Source organism: Microtus oregoni, unplaced genomic scaffold, assembly GCF_018167655.1.
Source record: "Microtus oregoni isolate MIOR12 unplaced genomic scaffold, Mior012 000054F_ref0000373, whole genome shotgun sequence".
Taxonomy (NCBI): Eukaryota; Metazoa; Chordata; class Mammalia; order Rodentia; family Cricetidae; genus Microtus; species Microtus oregoni.
The window spans coordinates 6400714-6418210 of record NW_024543830.1 but is presented as its reverse complement, the minus strand read 5'-3'; the positions used below and the strand labels follow the sequence as shown (position 1 = coordinate 6418210).

General features: G+C 43.9%; 1 protein-coding gene and 1 long non-coding RNA gene across 3 annotated transcripts in view; one reads left to right on the top strand and one right to left on the bottom strand.

Moving 5' to 3' along the window:
• The window catches only part of LOC121438018, a 64857-nt gene that overhangs the window by 23666 nt on the left and 23694 nt on the right, over positions 1-17497 (bottom strand). The gene's annotated exons all lie outside the window — the stretch shown is intronic.
• On the top strand, positions 11416-16130 carry LOC121438017 (3 beta-hydroxysteroid dehydrogenase/Delta 5-->4-isomerase type 1). 2 transcript variants are annotated; one of them, XM_041638196.1, is made up of 3 exons: positions 11416-11560; positions 13246-13410; positions 15319-16130. In XM_041638196.1, exons 1-3 carry the CDS (start codon positions 11416-11418, stop codon positions 16128-16130), a joined length of 1122 nt encoding a protein of 373 aa, XP_041494130.1. The 2 variants fall into 2 exon arrangements, with proteins under 2 accessions (XP_041494130.1, XP_041494131.1); XM_041638197.1 differs by lacking the exon at positions 13246-13410.

Here is a 17497-nt window from a genome sequence, read left to right as displayed (position 1 = left end):
CTATTGGCCTCTGTTAATGTTTGAAGATGGAGGAACAATTTTCTCTAAGAGTATAGCTCCAGGTAAGTCTACCATGCTCCAGTGGAAGGCCACACTTTCAAGAATATTTGGGCAGCACATTGGTCTCGATGGATTAAGAAGAAAAGAAAAAAGGAAGAGGAAGAAGGAGGAAGGAAAAAGGGAAGAGGAGGGAAAAGAAGAGGAGGAAGAAAAAAGTTGGTTTTGCTGCTGTTGCTGTTGTTATTGCTGCTGCTGCTGTTGTTGTTGCTCCTGCTACTGTTGTTGTTGCTGCTGCTGCTATTGTTGTTGCTATTGCTGTTGTTTTTGTTGTTGTTGTTGTTGCTGCTGCTGCTGCTGCTGCTGTTTGGTGGGATAGAAAGGACGGTAGATCTGAGAAAAATTGTCTAGGAAGCGGGAGCTGACTATGACAACAACAAGTCTTGAGAAACTCTCAAAGAACTAATAAAAAACATTTTAAACTATCTAACCCAAACTTTATTTGGATTATATATGGATATTAAATGCACTCTTTAATAAAAAGTTACCTTACAACTCACACTTAGCAGACTACGAGCTTTCACCAGCCCGAAAGCTAAGAACGCCTTAATTTCTTTGTTCTACAGCTAATAAAATCCCATGTAACCACTTCCATGGCAGAGTATTGGTATTCAGGAAAACTTGAATCTTTATTCCTTGGCCATGATCACTGGTTTATGGTTCTGAAGTCAACTATCTCTTCAAGCCTGCTTTCTGTTGCTGGGATGAAACATTATAACAAAAGCAGCTTGAAGAAGGAATGAGTTTATTTGGCTTAGACTTCTATGTCACAGTCACATTGTAGAAGTCAGAGAAGGAACTCCAAGCATGAACCTGGAGGCAGGAACTGAAGGAAGGACCATGGAGGATACTGTTTACCGGCTTACTTTCCATGTCTTACTTAGCTCGCTTTTCGTATGCAACCCAAGACCACCTGTTCAGGTCTGATACTGCCCACAGTGAGCTGGGACCTCTTATTTCAATCAACAAGCAAAATTCCTCATAGGCTTGCCTACAAAGCAATCTGATGGAAGCATTTTTCAACTGAGGCTTCCCAGTTGACTCTAGCATGTGTCAAGTTGACAAAATTAACTATCATGGTATCTCTTATTGCTTTGAGGGTTAAAAAAAAAACTGTCTTTACAATGACTCTTCATTTTACTTTAAAAGAAAACCATATAGTTCTTGACCCCCTCTTGTAAATAGAGACTGCTCGTTTGTTTCTTGGCAGCTCAAACCCAAATATTCACTGAGAAATTATAGTAATTACACACTGTTTGGTCAATGGCTCAAGCATATTCCTGGCTAACTCTTATATCTTAAATTAACCTATCGCTATTAATCTATGTATTGCCACGAGGTTGTGGCCTACCAATAAAGTTCTGTCCAGTGTCTGTCTCCTTCGGCAGCTATATGGCATCTCCCTAACTTTGCCTATACTCTTTCTATTCCTCTCCTTGGATTTCCCACCTGACTTTACTCTGCTAAGTCATTGGCCAAAAGAGCTTTATTAATTAACCAATAAAAGCAACACACATAAAGAAAGCCTTCCCAAATCATTGTCTGATCAAAACTGAGCTGTGGCTAGATGATGGGGAATCTCAGTCAATCACATTTGGCTAGGGTGTGGCTGCCTGGGGACAAGGAAGAAGGACCTGGGGATCCAGGTGCCCTCCTCTTGTTTTTCTCTCTTTCTCAGCTGTGCGTGGTGCTCGCGGGACCCCGGTCATGTGAGTTTCTCCTTTTCCCAATTATTAAATTATATTCCTTGTTTTTGAGCTGCTGGTTAATTCTAACTACCGGTGTACCACGCCCGTCAGCTAGAGCCTTAAAATCTGCTCTTAGCCTGCATCTAAGAGAAGCATGAGAGCTGGACTGGGGGATCATAAGAGTCACAGCCATGGCCCTCTGAACTCTTTTCAGTCACCTCCCCTCTCCCACAGCAAAAGGAAAATTATTTTTTCAGTCAGGGCTAATGATAAAACTCTGACCTTATCAGTGGTGACCAAGTACTCTGCTGCTTTCCCATACTCCAATCTCAGCAGGAACATTTTTGATGGTTTTATAGAGAGAACAGAAATGAGGAGACGTAGCCCCTTCAGAAATAAAGAAATATGGTGGTGACTGTACAGCGTAGAAGTTTCCATTATGGGAAAACTTCAGGCCACAGATGAGATAGTTTATCTTGAATACTCAGAATGCTTGAAGACTGGGATCAAATAAGCTCAGTGTTCGCTATAAGTGTAAACATAGACAATTGTTCCCAATAGTTAAAATGAATTCTAAGGTCTCACAGAGCTATGAATCCAAGCTTTGAAGTCAGCAGAAGAGTATTATAGCACTACAAGAGGAGGGGACACACAGAGAGATCAGTTACAACCATCAGCTCAGGATGCCATCTTCATCAATGATTCCTCCAGTTCCTCCCATCCCATTCCCCCAATGCTGACATCAGCAGATGCTCCTCTCTGAGTCACAGAGGACTGCATGTTCTCATCACCCCTTAGTCCCACATCAACTCAGCCACAGCAACGCCACGCAGAGCCCCAGGGTTATTAAAGGGACAGAAGTTGATCTATATTCAACTTGTAGAAATTTTAGACCTGGCCTTTTGCTATTACTTCCTACCCAAAACAAAAATGTGCTAGAAGCTAAACTCCATAGATTGTAGTGAGCCAGACAGGATCACGATTACAAGATGGCGCCGACATCCTGTCTTGTTGGAAATAAACAACTCCATATTTGGCTATGCCTTTGAGAGCTGCGTGTCCCCTGCTTCCCGCATGTGCGGTGGATGAGGATCCTTGAGCCTATCCTGATGCGGTCTGATGTCAGCTGTTGGTGGCAGCCAATCACAGGGCGACCCGTGTGCCATTTCCCTATTTAAGCAGCTGCCTAAGAGCCCTTCATCCCTTCGCTTCATGCTGTCTCTCCCCTTAGCTCCCTGCCCCTTCGCTCCCTGCCCCTCTTGTTTCATGCTCCCTATCAATCAAGGGTACTCCAGTAAAGCGTGATCTGAGTGGAATCCTGATGTGGTGGTTGTTCTTTCTCGCCGGTCGAGAGGTCCGGCACAATGGATGAATTAGTGTCACTATTTTTGGAGTGGGTCCCTTACCAAGGCAGTAGTTTCTTTACGCAAGGTCGAGTCTAGCCTCCCCTTGCTCTCTTCCCACCCTTTTTTGTTATTTCTACTATGCAATGATGTAGTAAGCTAGACCATGCCAAATGCAGCCACTCAATCCTGGGCAGTCAATCAGGCTGCGACACGTTTATATTCATTCTAAATTACCCCATCTCTCATATCCATGTTATAACAGTACACATCATGCTAGGACACCTACAAAGGCACAGACAGAAGCATCTACCATCCACACGTTTACCACTCATTCATTAACATGTGCAACACATACCCATTAAGCTTCTCTATACCATATATTCGGGGTTGCAAAGTCAATGAAGCATGGCCATATCCCTGGGGAAGCTTAAGGATGATGTTTGCCAAGTAATCCCAAGGATTCTGAGTAACATCACGAATTAAAGATCAGATGGGTAGCTGAAATTGGTATGTAACTCTCAACCCTGGTCCACAGAACAATTCTCATTAAAACCTCTAGAAATTTTATTTCTTTTTTTTTTTACTAGATTTTCTGGGATTTTCAGACTTCCAAATTAATTACTTCATATTTTAGATGAAACCTAGGTAAGGTCTCACTCTAAAAGATGTCACTGAACATGACATACCCAAGACCACATCTAGAATAGAATCAATAATTCAACCCAGATCTTTCCTGACTTAATACTCTTAGGATTTTACTCTGAATCCCTCATAGAGAAAAAAAGATGAGTGTGATTCTACAATGATCTCTTTATAATGATAGCTTCTGCTTGTGCTCAACCACCAGATCAATAGTCCATCTTCCCCAAAGACGCCACCTGCATTAGTTTTCTACTGTTGTGTGACAAGCTGTGTCAATCTCAGCACACAGTTGCTACTGCACATCTCTTCGCATCAGACACTGGTGTAAAACTTTTCCAGTGCCTTTGCTCTAGGGTTTCTTGAGACCACAACCAACAGGATACTGCGGGTTGAGACCTTATCTGAAGACTCAACTGGAGAAAGATCTGTTTCCATGCTCACTTATGTGGTCACTGAAAGACTTAGTTCCTTGAATGTTATTGAATAGGAACCCCCATTCAGTTCCTCATTGACTACCAGCTAGAGGCTAACCTCAGTTCCTCCCTGAAGCGCCCTCCACAATACAGCATCCCACTTCATCGTAACTAATGCAAGAAAGGCATCCAGCACCCTAGATGAAAGCGACAATCCTTTCTACCCTCATCATGGAAGTAGCTTTTTTTTCATGTTCACCTCACTATATTCATTAGAAGCAAGTGGCTGAAGTCCAGTCCATGCTCAAATGGAAGGGATTACATAGGGTGTGAATATTAAGAGGTAGAGATACGGGAGCCACTCTAGCAGCTGGCTACCACACAATCACGCTGAAGCACACACTTAAGAACATCCATGTCAGCCGGGCGATGGTGGCGCACGCCTTTAATCCCAGCACTCGGGAGGCAGAGGTAGGCGGATCTCTGTGAGTTCGAGACCAGCCTGGTCTAGAGAGCTAGTTCCAGGACAGGCTCCAAAGCCACAGAGAAACCCTGTCTCGAAAAAACAAAAAAACAAAAAAAACAAAACAAAACAAAACAAAACAAAACAAAAAAAAGAACATCCATGTCTTCCCCAGGGAACTAGCAGGCAGAGTCATAGATGGGAGACAGGACCTAGACCCACAGCCTTCCCTTCCCTCATGTCCAATTCCTTCCTAGCAAAGGCAACCAAGCTGTACACAGGGAAGTTTAAGAGACATGCCCCTAAGCCTCCCTTTTCACTAACAGGCACATGCATCCTCCTCTATGCTAACTCCTCTATGCTATCTTCAGACAGAGTTGAAATGTTGATGCTCTACTGACGACCATCTTAGAGGCAGGAATGAAAATGCTTTTCTTCCACAAATTATTTTTCCCTCAGACAGTAGTTCCAGTCAGCAATTAGAATGGAAGTCTTGAAGTCTTGGAGTATTTTTCTTTTAAAACTCCACGCTGACTAAATTTGGTCACTGTCAATGTCATGCATGTGTATAGTGCATTCTCTTCACACTAACCTCTTTGCTCTTCCCTCCCTCCTTCCCACCTTTAGTACCCCTCTCTTCCCTGCAAGTCCTTTCCATGGCTAAACCTTTTGTATTTGTTTTGTGAGTCTGGTTTAACCAGTGCTGTCTATGTGGCAATGGGTTTGAAGCTATACCCATGGGAGCCTGGTGAAGTCACCATTTGGTCCACAATTAAAGCCCATGACTGCCTACTCCACAGAATCTATCAAGTGACAAACAGCTAATTATGAAGCCAGTACTTTTTATTATTTTTGTTGCACTTCTTTCTTCTATTTACTCATAAGTGTTAGTGCACAGATTTTTTTTTTAAAAAAAAACACTATTATGGGGGCTGGAGAGATGGTTCAACTGCTAAGAGCATGCATTCCTCTTTCAGAGGGCCCATATTTTGTTCCCAGCACCCATATGTCTGATGACTCTCAACTCCCTGTAACACAAGCTCCAGGGAATCAGACTTCGTCTTCTGGGTTCTTCAAATGCCTGAACTCACATACACATAGCCAAGTACAGATGCTCCTAATAAAAAATAGAATAAAATCTTTTCATAAGAGAAGGAAGATATTCTAGAGTTCTTGATTATTCACCCACCTTCCTATTGACACAAGTTGGAAAAACTTTCATTGTAAAAAATGCCTTTATAAGATTTGGCTTTAAGCAAGCCTGTTGAGCATTTTCTTAACTAGTAATAGACATGGGAGGACCCAGTTCATCAGACTGCTTTCTTATAAAACCCAGAACTACCAGCCCTTCACCTTCTCCTGGGCTCTCTTCAGGGACTCCCATCCTGCCACACGGTGTCATACATCACCTGTTCTCCATAAATCCTTCATGCCTTCAAAACCAGTACCATCTAAGTGACTCTTAACACTCAGCTGCCAGCAAAAGATGATAGGAGGGCTGATGAGACGCAAAGGACAATGGCACGGGGTTTTGATCCTACGTAATGTGATGACTTTGTGGGAGCCTAGCCAGTTTGGATGTTCACCTTCCTAGATATGGACGGAGGGGGGAGGTCCTAGGTCTTACCACAGGGCAGAAAACCCTGACTGCTCTTTGGACTGGAGAGGGAGGGGGAAAAAAGTGGGGGGAGGGGGAGAAGGGTGGGAGGAGGGGGCGTAGGGTGGGAGGAGGGGGAGGGAAATGGGAGGCTGGGAGGAGGTGGAAACTTTTTTTTTTCTCCTTTTCTCAATAAAAAAAAAAAAAGAAAAAAAAAGATACTCTCGGCCACCCTTAGGACACAGCTTCTGTGTGCTCCTACAAGTGTTTACCTCAACCATGCATGTCTCTTCTTAACCACTGATAATTTCTCAGTTCCAGATGCCCATTGTCAATTAGCCAAGTAAAGCAAAGGTTTCACTTTTGTGGTTCTGGTCTCTTGCTAATCTCAGACAATTCTTCAGCCCCAGCTAACCAGAACCACAGATTATCAAATTTCCCACTGGGATTTCGTAAGCCAGCCTTCCCTATCTGTGTTTTTCTCAACACTCTTATCTTTCAGGCTCCAATAGAACAACTCATCACACTTGGAACATGCAATAGCTTTTGCAGCCCAAAGTTTCAAAGTCCTTCCACCATCCTCGCCAAAACATGGTCAGGTCTGTCACAGCAATACTCCACTATACTGATACCAATTTCTGTCTTACTCAGGGTTTCTATTGCAGTGATAAAACACCATGGCTAGAAGCAAACTGTGGAGAAAAGGGTCAATTTGGCTTATACTTCTTCAGCATTGTTCATAATCTGAAGGAAGTTAGAGAAGGAATTAAATAGGGCAAGAACCTGGAGGCAAGAGCTGATGCAGAGGCCACGGAGGAGTGCTGCTCACAGGCTTGTTCCTCATGATTTGTTCAGACTGCTTTCTTATAAAACCCAGAACTACCAGCCCAGGGGTGACCCACTCACAATGAACTTGGGTCCTCTCAGGTCAATTACTAATTAAGAAAATGCCCAACAGGCTTGCTTAAAGCCAAATCTTATAAAGGCATTATTATTCAATCGAAGTTTCTTCCTGTCAGATGACTATAACTTATGTCAAGTTGTCTTATAAACTAGCCAGCACAACATCCCAAACATCCAAGACTTGCAGAACAACCTTTCATGGAAGATGTTGCTGTCAAATTACTAATGAACATGCTGTTCCCAAAGCCAACATTCCCTTTGTGTTGAATTCCTATTCTCTATGATTCATTTTGGCCACCTACAATACTAGGAGCTAGGTACTGGTTAAAAGAATAACTCAGATTTAAAAGCTTCATGATAAGAACAAAACTTTGACACTTTGGCCTTCAAAAGTTTTTTTTTAAACCGAGATCTTCAACATACAAATTCTTAAATCAGATTTTTGCGCATTTGTTCATTTCCTTCATTTTTTTTTATCTGCTCCTCCTACCCAGATAAATTTGTTGTTGGTTTCCAAGTGGATTTCACCCCAACTTCTTGAGGACATTGCTCTAATAATGAGCTTGACATTACCTAAACCAACAGCCAACTCTGTCTTCTTGAATTAGACACCTTAATGACACCCAGCACACTCCTCTTAGAGACACTCTTCCTTTCCCTAAAATTTCCTTTATTTTATGTATGTATATTATGTGCATGTGCTGCCACATGTATGCAGATATACATGGAGGCTAGAAGAGAGAACAGAAAACCCTAGAACGGGGTCACAGGACACAGTGACTCACCTAACATGGGTGTTACAAACCAAACTCAAGTCCTCCAGAAGATCACTGTACACACAGAAACACTGAGCCATCTCTCTGGCTGAAAGCACTCTTTTTTTGTCTTGACTTCCATGGTGTTGTGTCATCTTCATTGTCCTCCACCTCCCATCTCCTATTCATTCTCCTTGACTGGCTCTTGTGCCTCTGATCAGGCTCTGAATCTTGATATGTCTGTCCAGGATTCTATCTTGAGATTTAGCACTTTTATCAATGCCTATTTTTAGACTATTCCATTTAGTCCTATAGCTTAAAAACCTGTCCTAGATTGCTCCTTTCCAAATTTGCCTCTCTAGAGCATTAGAAGACAGGGACACAATCATTCAAAACTGATGGAAAAGAGGGGAAATTTTTCCACAAGTCTCAAGAACTCCAGATACTGAGTGCTACTTTTCCCCATATCTTCCCTGTGGACAGCTAATACATGCAGCCCGGACTACCTAGCAGTACCAGCCGAAGTGTTCCTCTGTTAGTAAAACTTCTCTGGTTGTGCTTTCTTCATACAAAATGTAACAAAGAAGGGTAGTGCTCCAACCCTGGAATGAAGTAGGAGCTCAGAAGGCAGTACTGCTGAGAGTAACATGTACCGTATGTAGAAGACCAGCTCAAGAGGTTTCCGAGGGGAGAAGTTGCTTAGATCTCCCAGCCTCTGACACTGCTACAGAAATAATTAGAACTACAGAATTAATTCCCTAGTCTTAGGGCAACGGAGGAGTCTTTAAGGTACGCTATGACATTAGCTATACCTGGCAAAGGTGCAATTCACCTAGAGGGGTGCTGAGAAAGCCTGAAGAGGTCATCAGAAGAAAGCCCCTTAACTAAGAGCTGCATGATACACAGGGTCATCCTTCCCTGAGCAAGTGTGTCTGAAGCTCAGGGATTCAGGACCCAGGACAGAAGAGAAAAACATCGACAAAATGGCAAGGAGGTGGTCCAAAGTGGAATGTGAAACTCTTCAAATAAAAGTTAGCTCCAACCATTTCAGAAAACACATCCTTTAAAAAAAAACCTCAATAAGCATCAAAGAGTCAAAAAACACTCAGCAATCATGTTATGGTCACATGACTACTGAATTAAGAACCAATAGCAATAAAGCTAAGAAAGCTCCTCACTTCTATAGCATAAGAAACACACTTGTAAACAATACCTGAGTGAAGGAAAGGACTACTTGGGACAGTAGGAAACAGATTCACTGAGTGCGGATTACAGTTGAAGAAGGCTTTAATCAGCTAAGGTATTACCATAAGATGTCAGAAAAAAGAAGAGAGAAAGTCCAAATTAAATCACCAGATGCAAATAATAAAAACAAAAGAAACAAATGAAATAAGGAAATAGACAAACTGGAGAAAAATCAAGTTTTCTTTTTTGCACTCTACGAACAAAGCTGAATTTTAGTTTTGTTTGTATATTTCAACATATATCAAAAATCAAAAGTAGCTTAGAAAAAACTGTCAGGATATGGGAATATAATGAGAAGTTCATGGTCAAAATCAGATGGTCATCCTCTCTGCAGTAGACTGGGTAGAGACAGTCTGCTCTGTAAAAAGGCAGGGAGGAGTTTTCTGGGGTAGTGGACATGTTTTCTCTCTCTCTCTCTCTCTCTCTCTCTCTCTCTCTCTCTCTCTCTCTGTGTGTGTGTGTGTGTGTGTGTGTGTGTGTGTATGTATGTGCATGTGTGTGTGTGGGGGGGTATCCATGTGAAGACTGACCGACCTGAACAGCCTACTCTCTGGCCATTTTGGCGTGTGTTCACACCCACCGGTTCTAAAGGTAGAGAAAAGAGCCATGTCCCAAGTAGCACATGCAGGGTGCTGGAGTACTCTGAGCTGCAGGCTTCAGAAGTACCCCTACTACCTTCACTTCAAACTAGTACAAGCCCCCATGAGGAGAGCCACTGTGGCATACGCGTACAATCTCTCTTGTGACCACAGCCACTTAAGAAAGTGGCTGCTGTTAACTCACCTCCTTCAATGAGAGCCCAAAGGTCTTGGGACGAAGATTTTGGAATCTCTGTGCATTACTTAATGAGTAAAAGTGCTACCACTGCAAGTTTCTAACGTTTGCAAGCAAGGATGGGCATTCCTTGTCGTACTCAAAGCTAGAGACAAAAGAATCTGCCAAGGTTGGCATTCTTTTCAGACGTGCTTACTTCACGGAACAAACTCCACCATTGCATCTGGAGGCTTATCTATTTATTCTAGTTTAAGTTCACACCCTGAACTCCAGTCCATTGTGTGAACCATTGGCTTTTTTGTTGACGGAAAACCCATTATCTGTACTGGGAATCGGTCTCCAAGTTAAAAAGTAATCCCCTTGATTCCCAGAATTCTTGAAACACAGGCACAGAACATCCCCACTGCTTTAAGTGAACTTTTTAATCTGTATTTTCTTGGATTTTTTTCCTCACTGTTTAAAGATTCCAAGATCCAACTCCAAGGTTACACAACCCTTGAAGCTGTCCTACCATGGTTCTGACCTACTGGGGTCACACTCAGACACTTCTTCGGGGCTGTCTGCAATTACCATTTCCTACAGTCTGAAGTGAGAAGTCTCTGCGCTTGTCCTTTCTAATAAAGTTTGTTAACTTGTAGCTATTTGTATGACTTTATTAAGTCATTATTATAAATATTATTAATAAAGTCATACAAATTATTCTAAGAAATAAATACTCTTAATAAAGAATATTAAAGTAGTCTCAATAAATGCTTACTGGGATACCTTGTAGGTATTCATGAAACAAATTCAAATTCTGGTTTAAAAAAACTTTCATATAATGATCCTGAGATGCCACCTAGTAATTGGTTGTATCTAGTCTAATTATTTTTGTTTGGTTCTTTTTGGTTTTGTTAGAGACAGGGTTATCCAGCTGGAACTCCTTCTGTGAATTAGCCTGGCCATGAACTCACAGAGATCCACCTGACTCTACCTCCAAATTGCTGGAATTAAAGACATGCACCACCGTTCCCCTCATTTTTTCTAAAATTCTTCAGTATTTTATGTCTATTGGTCCTTTGTATGTCGTCAATACTCCTGTAAGACGTGCGCACACATCCAAGCAAAATAAAGTCTTTATCACAATATAGCCTTGAAGCAGGCTTTTCTTCCAGGGTCAAGCATAAAGGCCGTAACATTTATCAGTCTCCAGCGGAGGAAGAAACCATAGAGAAAAACAAATAATGATCTCAAAGTGGGCATAAGTCAAGGTAAGATGAATCAAGAGATCAGAGCATAAAATGCGGGTCCTGTGGGCTGAGACAACCAGCAGCCTAATTTTCCGCTCACTTATTAGCAGTTTAGAAGGTTGGGGCACCACATTTACCGTAGTCCCTCAGTGCTGGTGAGGACATCGAGTGTCTGCAAAAATCGGATAGAGCGAATCTGAGGGACTACTGGAAAACGGGTTTCATCGCACCTCTCTTTCCAGCCCTTTCTAGGGTCTCCTACATCGCACCTGCTCCCTCTGCAGTCTGCTTCCTGTGTTGACCATGCCAGGGTGGAGCTGTCTGGTGACAGGAGCAGGAGGGTTTCTGGGCCAAAGGGTCATCTGCATGTTGACTCAGGAGGAAGAGCTGCAGGAGATCAGGGCCCTGGACAAAGTCTTCAGACCAGAAACCAGGGAGGAATTCGCCAGTAAGTAAACCAGAGGCTCTGTTTGTGTGACAGCAGTGAATGCTGACTGGGCATTGAGAGGGCTTGGTGTTTAGCAAATATGGAGCACTTGGAGCCCAATGCTTCTCCCGTGCTCACGCTCATCAGGAAGACTCACAACGACACAGCATAAAATACACCATGCAACAAGGCCGTCATCTGGCTTGTCCCAGATCTACACAAGGTGGTTATGGGGGTAACTGATGGACCTCCAGGCCTCTGGCCTTCTTCCCATTTGGAAATCTCACATCCGTTCTCTCTTTTTTAAAGTGCATTATAGATTTGTAGATTTGTGCTACCGCAGATTTGCCTACGGCTCCACAGCATAAGCAATGTCATGGGGTTGGAGACCTTATAAATAGATCACTGCCTTCCTACTGGTCTTAGCTGTTCCTTTTCTCATTTTGTTTTACAGAGAAAAGCCATTTAGCTTTCTCCCATTGAATTGGAAATGTGTGTGTGTGTGTGTGTGTGTATGTAGAATCTGCGAGTGAAGGAGAGACAGACAGCAGAGAGTGAGAGACTATGGCAGAGAAAACACACACAGAGCAGTATAAAGGACAGAATCAGAACCTGGGTAGGGCGAGCAAGGTCATAGGTGCCCCCCTGAATTCCTCTGCTCCTCTCCACCCTTCATCTTGACAAAGAAAATGCCTGCAGACTTTGCCGGAGGAGCAGCTCTTAATTCTTTGCTGTTATCACGGTCCCTGGGGCAAGGCCAAGGTCTGGTTTGAAAGTGTAGCAAGATAACCCTGCAGGGAAGTAGAGGCTCAGTGTCAGGAATGGGTGTAGGTTGCCCACGTCACGTTGCTCATAATTCAGCTGATGGCATGATGGCCAGTATCGTGTGGGTGTTAGAGAAGCCTGCAGATAGTGCCTGATCCGCTGCCCTGGCTTCCTGTCTGCAATGCAGGTCTCTTAGGGGGTGACTTGTGTGCAGTGCACACTTCTGACATCTGCCATATGCTGACAGTCATTCAATAACACCTATCATTGGAGCCCATTCTGAGTTCTCTCTTTCCCCCTCAAGTTTCCCCTTGTAATTGATCTGACTCTCCATTTGGACTCAGCACAGACCCAGAAAGCATCGAGTCCTATCAGAGTGGGCCTGAATTTTCCATCTTTGTGCCTCCCTCTTGTGGGTCCTCCTCACTGGAGCTCTGGAGGACACAGTCTGAGTAACCTGTTCCTTATCCGGGTTACTCTTAACGTCTTCATGCCTGGATATTCACAACCTGAGACCGCTGTTACAGCTTCCCACTCAGGACTCTGCCTCTGCGTCTTCCTCAGTCCAAATCCACAAGTGATTCCCCTTTTCTGTCAATCAAACCCTACTTCTCCCTTTTTACGTCTGACTACCACCACTTCTCTGATCGGTTTAATGAGTTTGAGTTTCCATAACTCTGTTTTCATGTGCAAAGCACAAATGACATCTTCCTGCTCGGATTCATTTCCACAAAAGGATGGGGGTGGAAACGATGCTCCCTCCTTCCCTCCAAATGCTGCATTCTGACTGCTGTGCATCTATTGTTCCTTCAGTAGAAAGGCCTCCTTCCCAGGATCCCCTCGCTTTGGCTGCCCTTGAAGGCCTGGGCAACTGACACTGTGTCAGGAAACTTCCATTCCGAGCAGGAGGGTTTCCCAATGAGCTGCTTTGTGTTTCTCAGAGCTGCAGACAAAAGCCAAGGTGACCGTGCTGGAGGGAGACATTCTGGATGCCCAGTGCCTGCAGAGAGCCTGCCAGGGCATCTCTGTTGTCATTCATACTGCGGCCGTCATTGACGTCTCGGGTGTCATTCCCAGACAGACCATCATGGATATCAATCTGAAAGGTACAGTACCTCAGGAAGATGCGGAGTGAGTGGGAAAATGAAAACAGAAAAACAAGTTTGCCCGGGGGGAGGGAGGGAAGCGGGACCCGTACTTTGCTATCCTTGCTCACTTCTTTCAGAGAGCAGAGCCATAGCTGCTAGTCTCGCTATTTCTTTCACTTTCTGTTTTATTTTTAGTTTGTGTTTGCATGCAGGTCTGAGCACCATTTGCATGGGTGGGCTGCCCATGGGGTAAGCAAAGAGCATCAGATACCCTAGAATTGGTGTTATGGAGGTTGTGAGTGGCCATGTGGGTACAAGGAATTGAACTCAGATCCCATGAAAGAGCAATCCGTGCTCTTAAGTGATTTGCCATCCAGCTGAACCCTAGTCCCTACAGTTTCGGTGAGGAAAACAGGCTGAGAGGAAAAGGAGCACAATCAAGACCCCAGAGACAGTAAGAGACTGAAGATTTAAAGTCACACTCATGTCCTTTCAAGTGCCAGAAAAGCAGCTCTCCTCCTCCAAGCCAGCACACTGGACTCCAAGTCCAAATTCTTTTCCTTCTGGCCCCCTTGCAGGTCAGATCCAGACCCGACAGGTGTTAGACAGCCCAGTGTGTGTTATTTTAGTTCTGGGAGAGCCGCCCTGTCCACCTGAAGGAAGGTGTTCCCTGCACAGACTATAGGAAAGCTTCTCCACAGATGTCGGCAAGGAAGAATGACCCAGCACGCCCCTGGCCACTTTGTTTACTTAGGAGCCATTATTTTCTGTGTCTTTAGCACTAACTTCTCAGGCCACTGTGGATCTCCTCTGGAGGACGTGGGTAATTCCGCGTACTTGGTGGGCCTTTCTACATCATGGCTTAAAAATTTAAGTTAGGGTGAAACAGGAAAGTTTGCATAGGATTTCTCTGAACTGTTCTCACTCTGAGCTCCGAGGACCAATTTCTCTATGACCATTACACCCTCTGCAAAGTCCCCCTGTGTGTTCCTTATGCTGATTTTTCATTTGGTTGCTCCAATACTCCTTTACAAAAGAAAATAATAGGTTTAGAATTTCCAGGAACATCTAAAAAAAGCGTTTCCAGTTTAGAATCGACCTCCATGTCCCTGACATGACACACACATATGTGTAAGAAGGTGTCAAAAGCCTCTGGTGTTCCTCAACCATCTCTCACCTATAACAATTACCTGTTGCATTTCCCAGCAGGAATGTGAAATAACGGGGCTAGTGATTAAAGCATTATTTTACTAAATCATTGTCACAGATGGGGAAAATATTTCACAATCAATGCTATTCCACCACCCCCCTCAAAAATTTAATCATCAAAGTCCAAATTTAATTAGGAAATATATTTAACTTAAGATAATGAAGTGATTTCTTCAGGAAATCAAGTTGCAGAAGGACTTATTAATAAATAGGTAAATGGTAATAGTAATAATAAATCCTTGCCCAGGACATTCCTTCCTCACGGGATGGTGTCCTTGTCTCTCCTCCAGGATCTGCAGGTTTGCACTATGTCTATAGTATTCTGCCATTACAGGAACGACCAGCAGTAGATACACATTCTTTTTCAGTTCTCCAGCAGGCTCAAGAGAAAACAATGAAATGATACAAGCAGCAAATTCTCATTCTTAAAGCTATGTTGCCAAAGTACAGACTAGAAAGCCTTTCTTCTTCACCAGAATCAAAGTTCGCAGGCAGAGAAAGACAGAGATCTGTAAAGGCTGGAAGGCTAGAAACTAGGATGAGCAGATAGCACATGTCACCATTTTCCTGTTTTTATTGCTCGTGAGCCCAGGCCCCTGCTGATCCAGGAACAGCAAAGAATGCAGGAGGGAGCTGGGATTAGGGTGGAAAGGAACAGGAATCATGTGGACTCCTTTGTTGATTTTGTGACCCTGACGATGTGTTGTCTGTGCTTAGGTACCCAGAACCTGTTGGAGGCCTGTGTTCGGGCTAGTGTGCCAGCCTTCATCTACACCAGCTCGGTTGATGTTGCAGGGCCCAACTCCTACAAGGAGATCGTCCTGAATGGCCATGAGCAAGAACAACGTGAAAATAAATGGTCTGATCCATACCCATACAGCAAAAAGATGGCTGAGAAGGCAGTGCTGGCAGCCAATGGGCGCACCCTGAAAGATGGCGGCACTTTACATACTTGTGCCTTAAGGCCTATGTACATCTATGGGGAGAAAAGTCCATTTCTTTCTATCCCAATGATCAGGGCTCTCAAAAATAGTGGTACTCTGGATGTTTGGGGCAAATTCTCCATAGCCAACCCAGTATACGTAGGCAATGTGGCCTGGGCACACGTTCTGGCTGCCAGGGGCCTACGAGACCCTAAGAAGTCACCAAACATCCAAGGACAGTTCTATTATATCTCAGATGACACTCCTCACCAAAGCTATGATGATTTAAATTACAATCTGAGCAAGAAATGGGGTTTCCACCATGATTCTAGCTGGTGCCCTCCCCTGCCCCTGCTGTACTGGCTTGCCTTCCTGCTCGAAGCTGTGAGCTTCCTGCTGCGTCCAATCTACAACTACCGGCCTCCCTTAAATCGTCACAGGATCACACTGTCAAATAGTGTGTTCACCTTCTCCTACAAGAAAGCTCAGCGAGATCTGGGCTATGAGCCACCTGTCAGTTGGGAGGAAGCCAGGGAGAAAACTTCGGAGTGGATTGGGTCACTAGTGGAGCAGCACAAGGGGACACTGAACACAAAGACTCAGTGATGTGACAATGGCAGGGACATGTCCCTGAGTGCCATCAGAAAATATTTGTCAGGTCCTACAGAAGGGACAAAGGTACAACACAGGTCCTATTGCCTCCTTTGACATAGAGATCAACATAGTGTCTTTCTCAAGTCACCAGAAGCTTTGCCAGTCACTGGCCCAGCCCCAGACTTTCTCCCTTTAGCACCTACCCTGTGACATGGGAGCTGCTGTGCCTCAGCTGTTGTGACTAAAGGCTTTGACACTTGCAATTTCCTGTCACCTAGATCTCAGTATTGGTTTCTTTCCACTCTTAAGTTTTGTGTCACATCCTGCCTTTGAGAAAACCCCATGAAGCTCAACTGAAATAGCAATAAATATTGCAATGCCTTACACGAAGACAGCATCTTTCTGTTATTGGGCGTTGTTATGATTTCCCTTCCATAGCCAGGCTCGGCACATCCAGATCACAAATGGAACCTAGAACTGGCGTTTACTCACAGGAAGTACAAGTTTGAGATTGGGCTTAACCAAATGTGTGGGCACTGACTACATGACTGGCACATATTACCTCAATTCACACTTCCCAGACAGGAAGCATGTATTCCCATTCTTACGTCATATATGAGGGATCTTCCTCTCCATCCCCCTGATGGGATGATGGAAAGTTCACTTCACCAGAGAGACTGACGTGAAATGTCTCATCTTCCCACTAAACCTTGCAGCCCGTACTTGCTTTCTATAGGGACAGCATCCCTGAAGAGTGGGATGACTCCTCTTTGGAAGAGCTCCAACTCTCTTGGCCTCCTTTCTGCCTACCTAGACTGATACACAAGACTCCCCAGAACCTTGAAGTACCTTAAAAACTGTGTACTCCTTAATAAATGGCTCTGGAGAGAGAGGGGCAGGAGAGGAAGAAGCCCTCTCAGCCACCACCTCCAATGTCAAGGTCCTGGAAGCTTGTAGAACACACCTGGATATATTTGTTACAGCTATTTTAATCATTAATTACGCCATATTCTACCTTCAAACTTACACACTAAAGACAAACCTTGTTCCTGGAAGGTTAAAAGGAACAGAACAGATTCAATCAAACATGAGTTCCTTCTCAACTTAGAATCTCAAAGATATTATCCCAACTCCAGATTTGATTCACTCCTGTCATCTTGCATGTCTCCATCACCCTTCCGCAGGGACTCCTCTGACATTATGCCTTTGTCTTTACTTCCATTTCTCCCCTTACCCCTTTCCATATTCTCCAAGGAGAGGAAGCCAGTCAGGAAATGAGTAGTAACCTAAATGCGAACACAACTATTAACTAATAGTTAACCAACAGTTGTCAGCTACTTTAGGTAGAGGTAAATACTCCTAAACATAAGCCTTTGAAA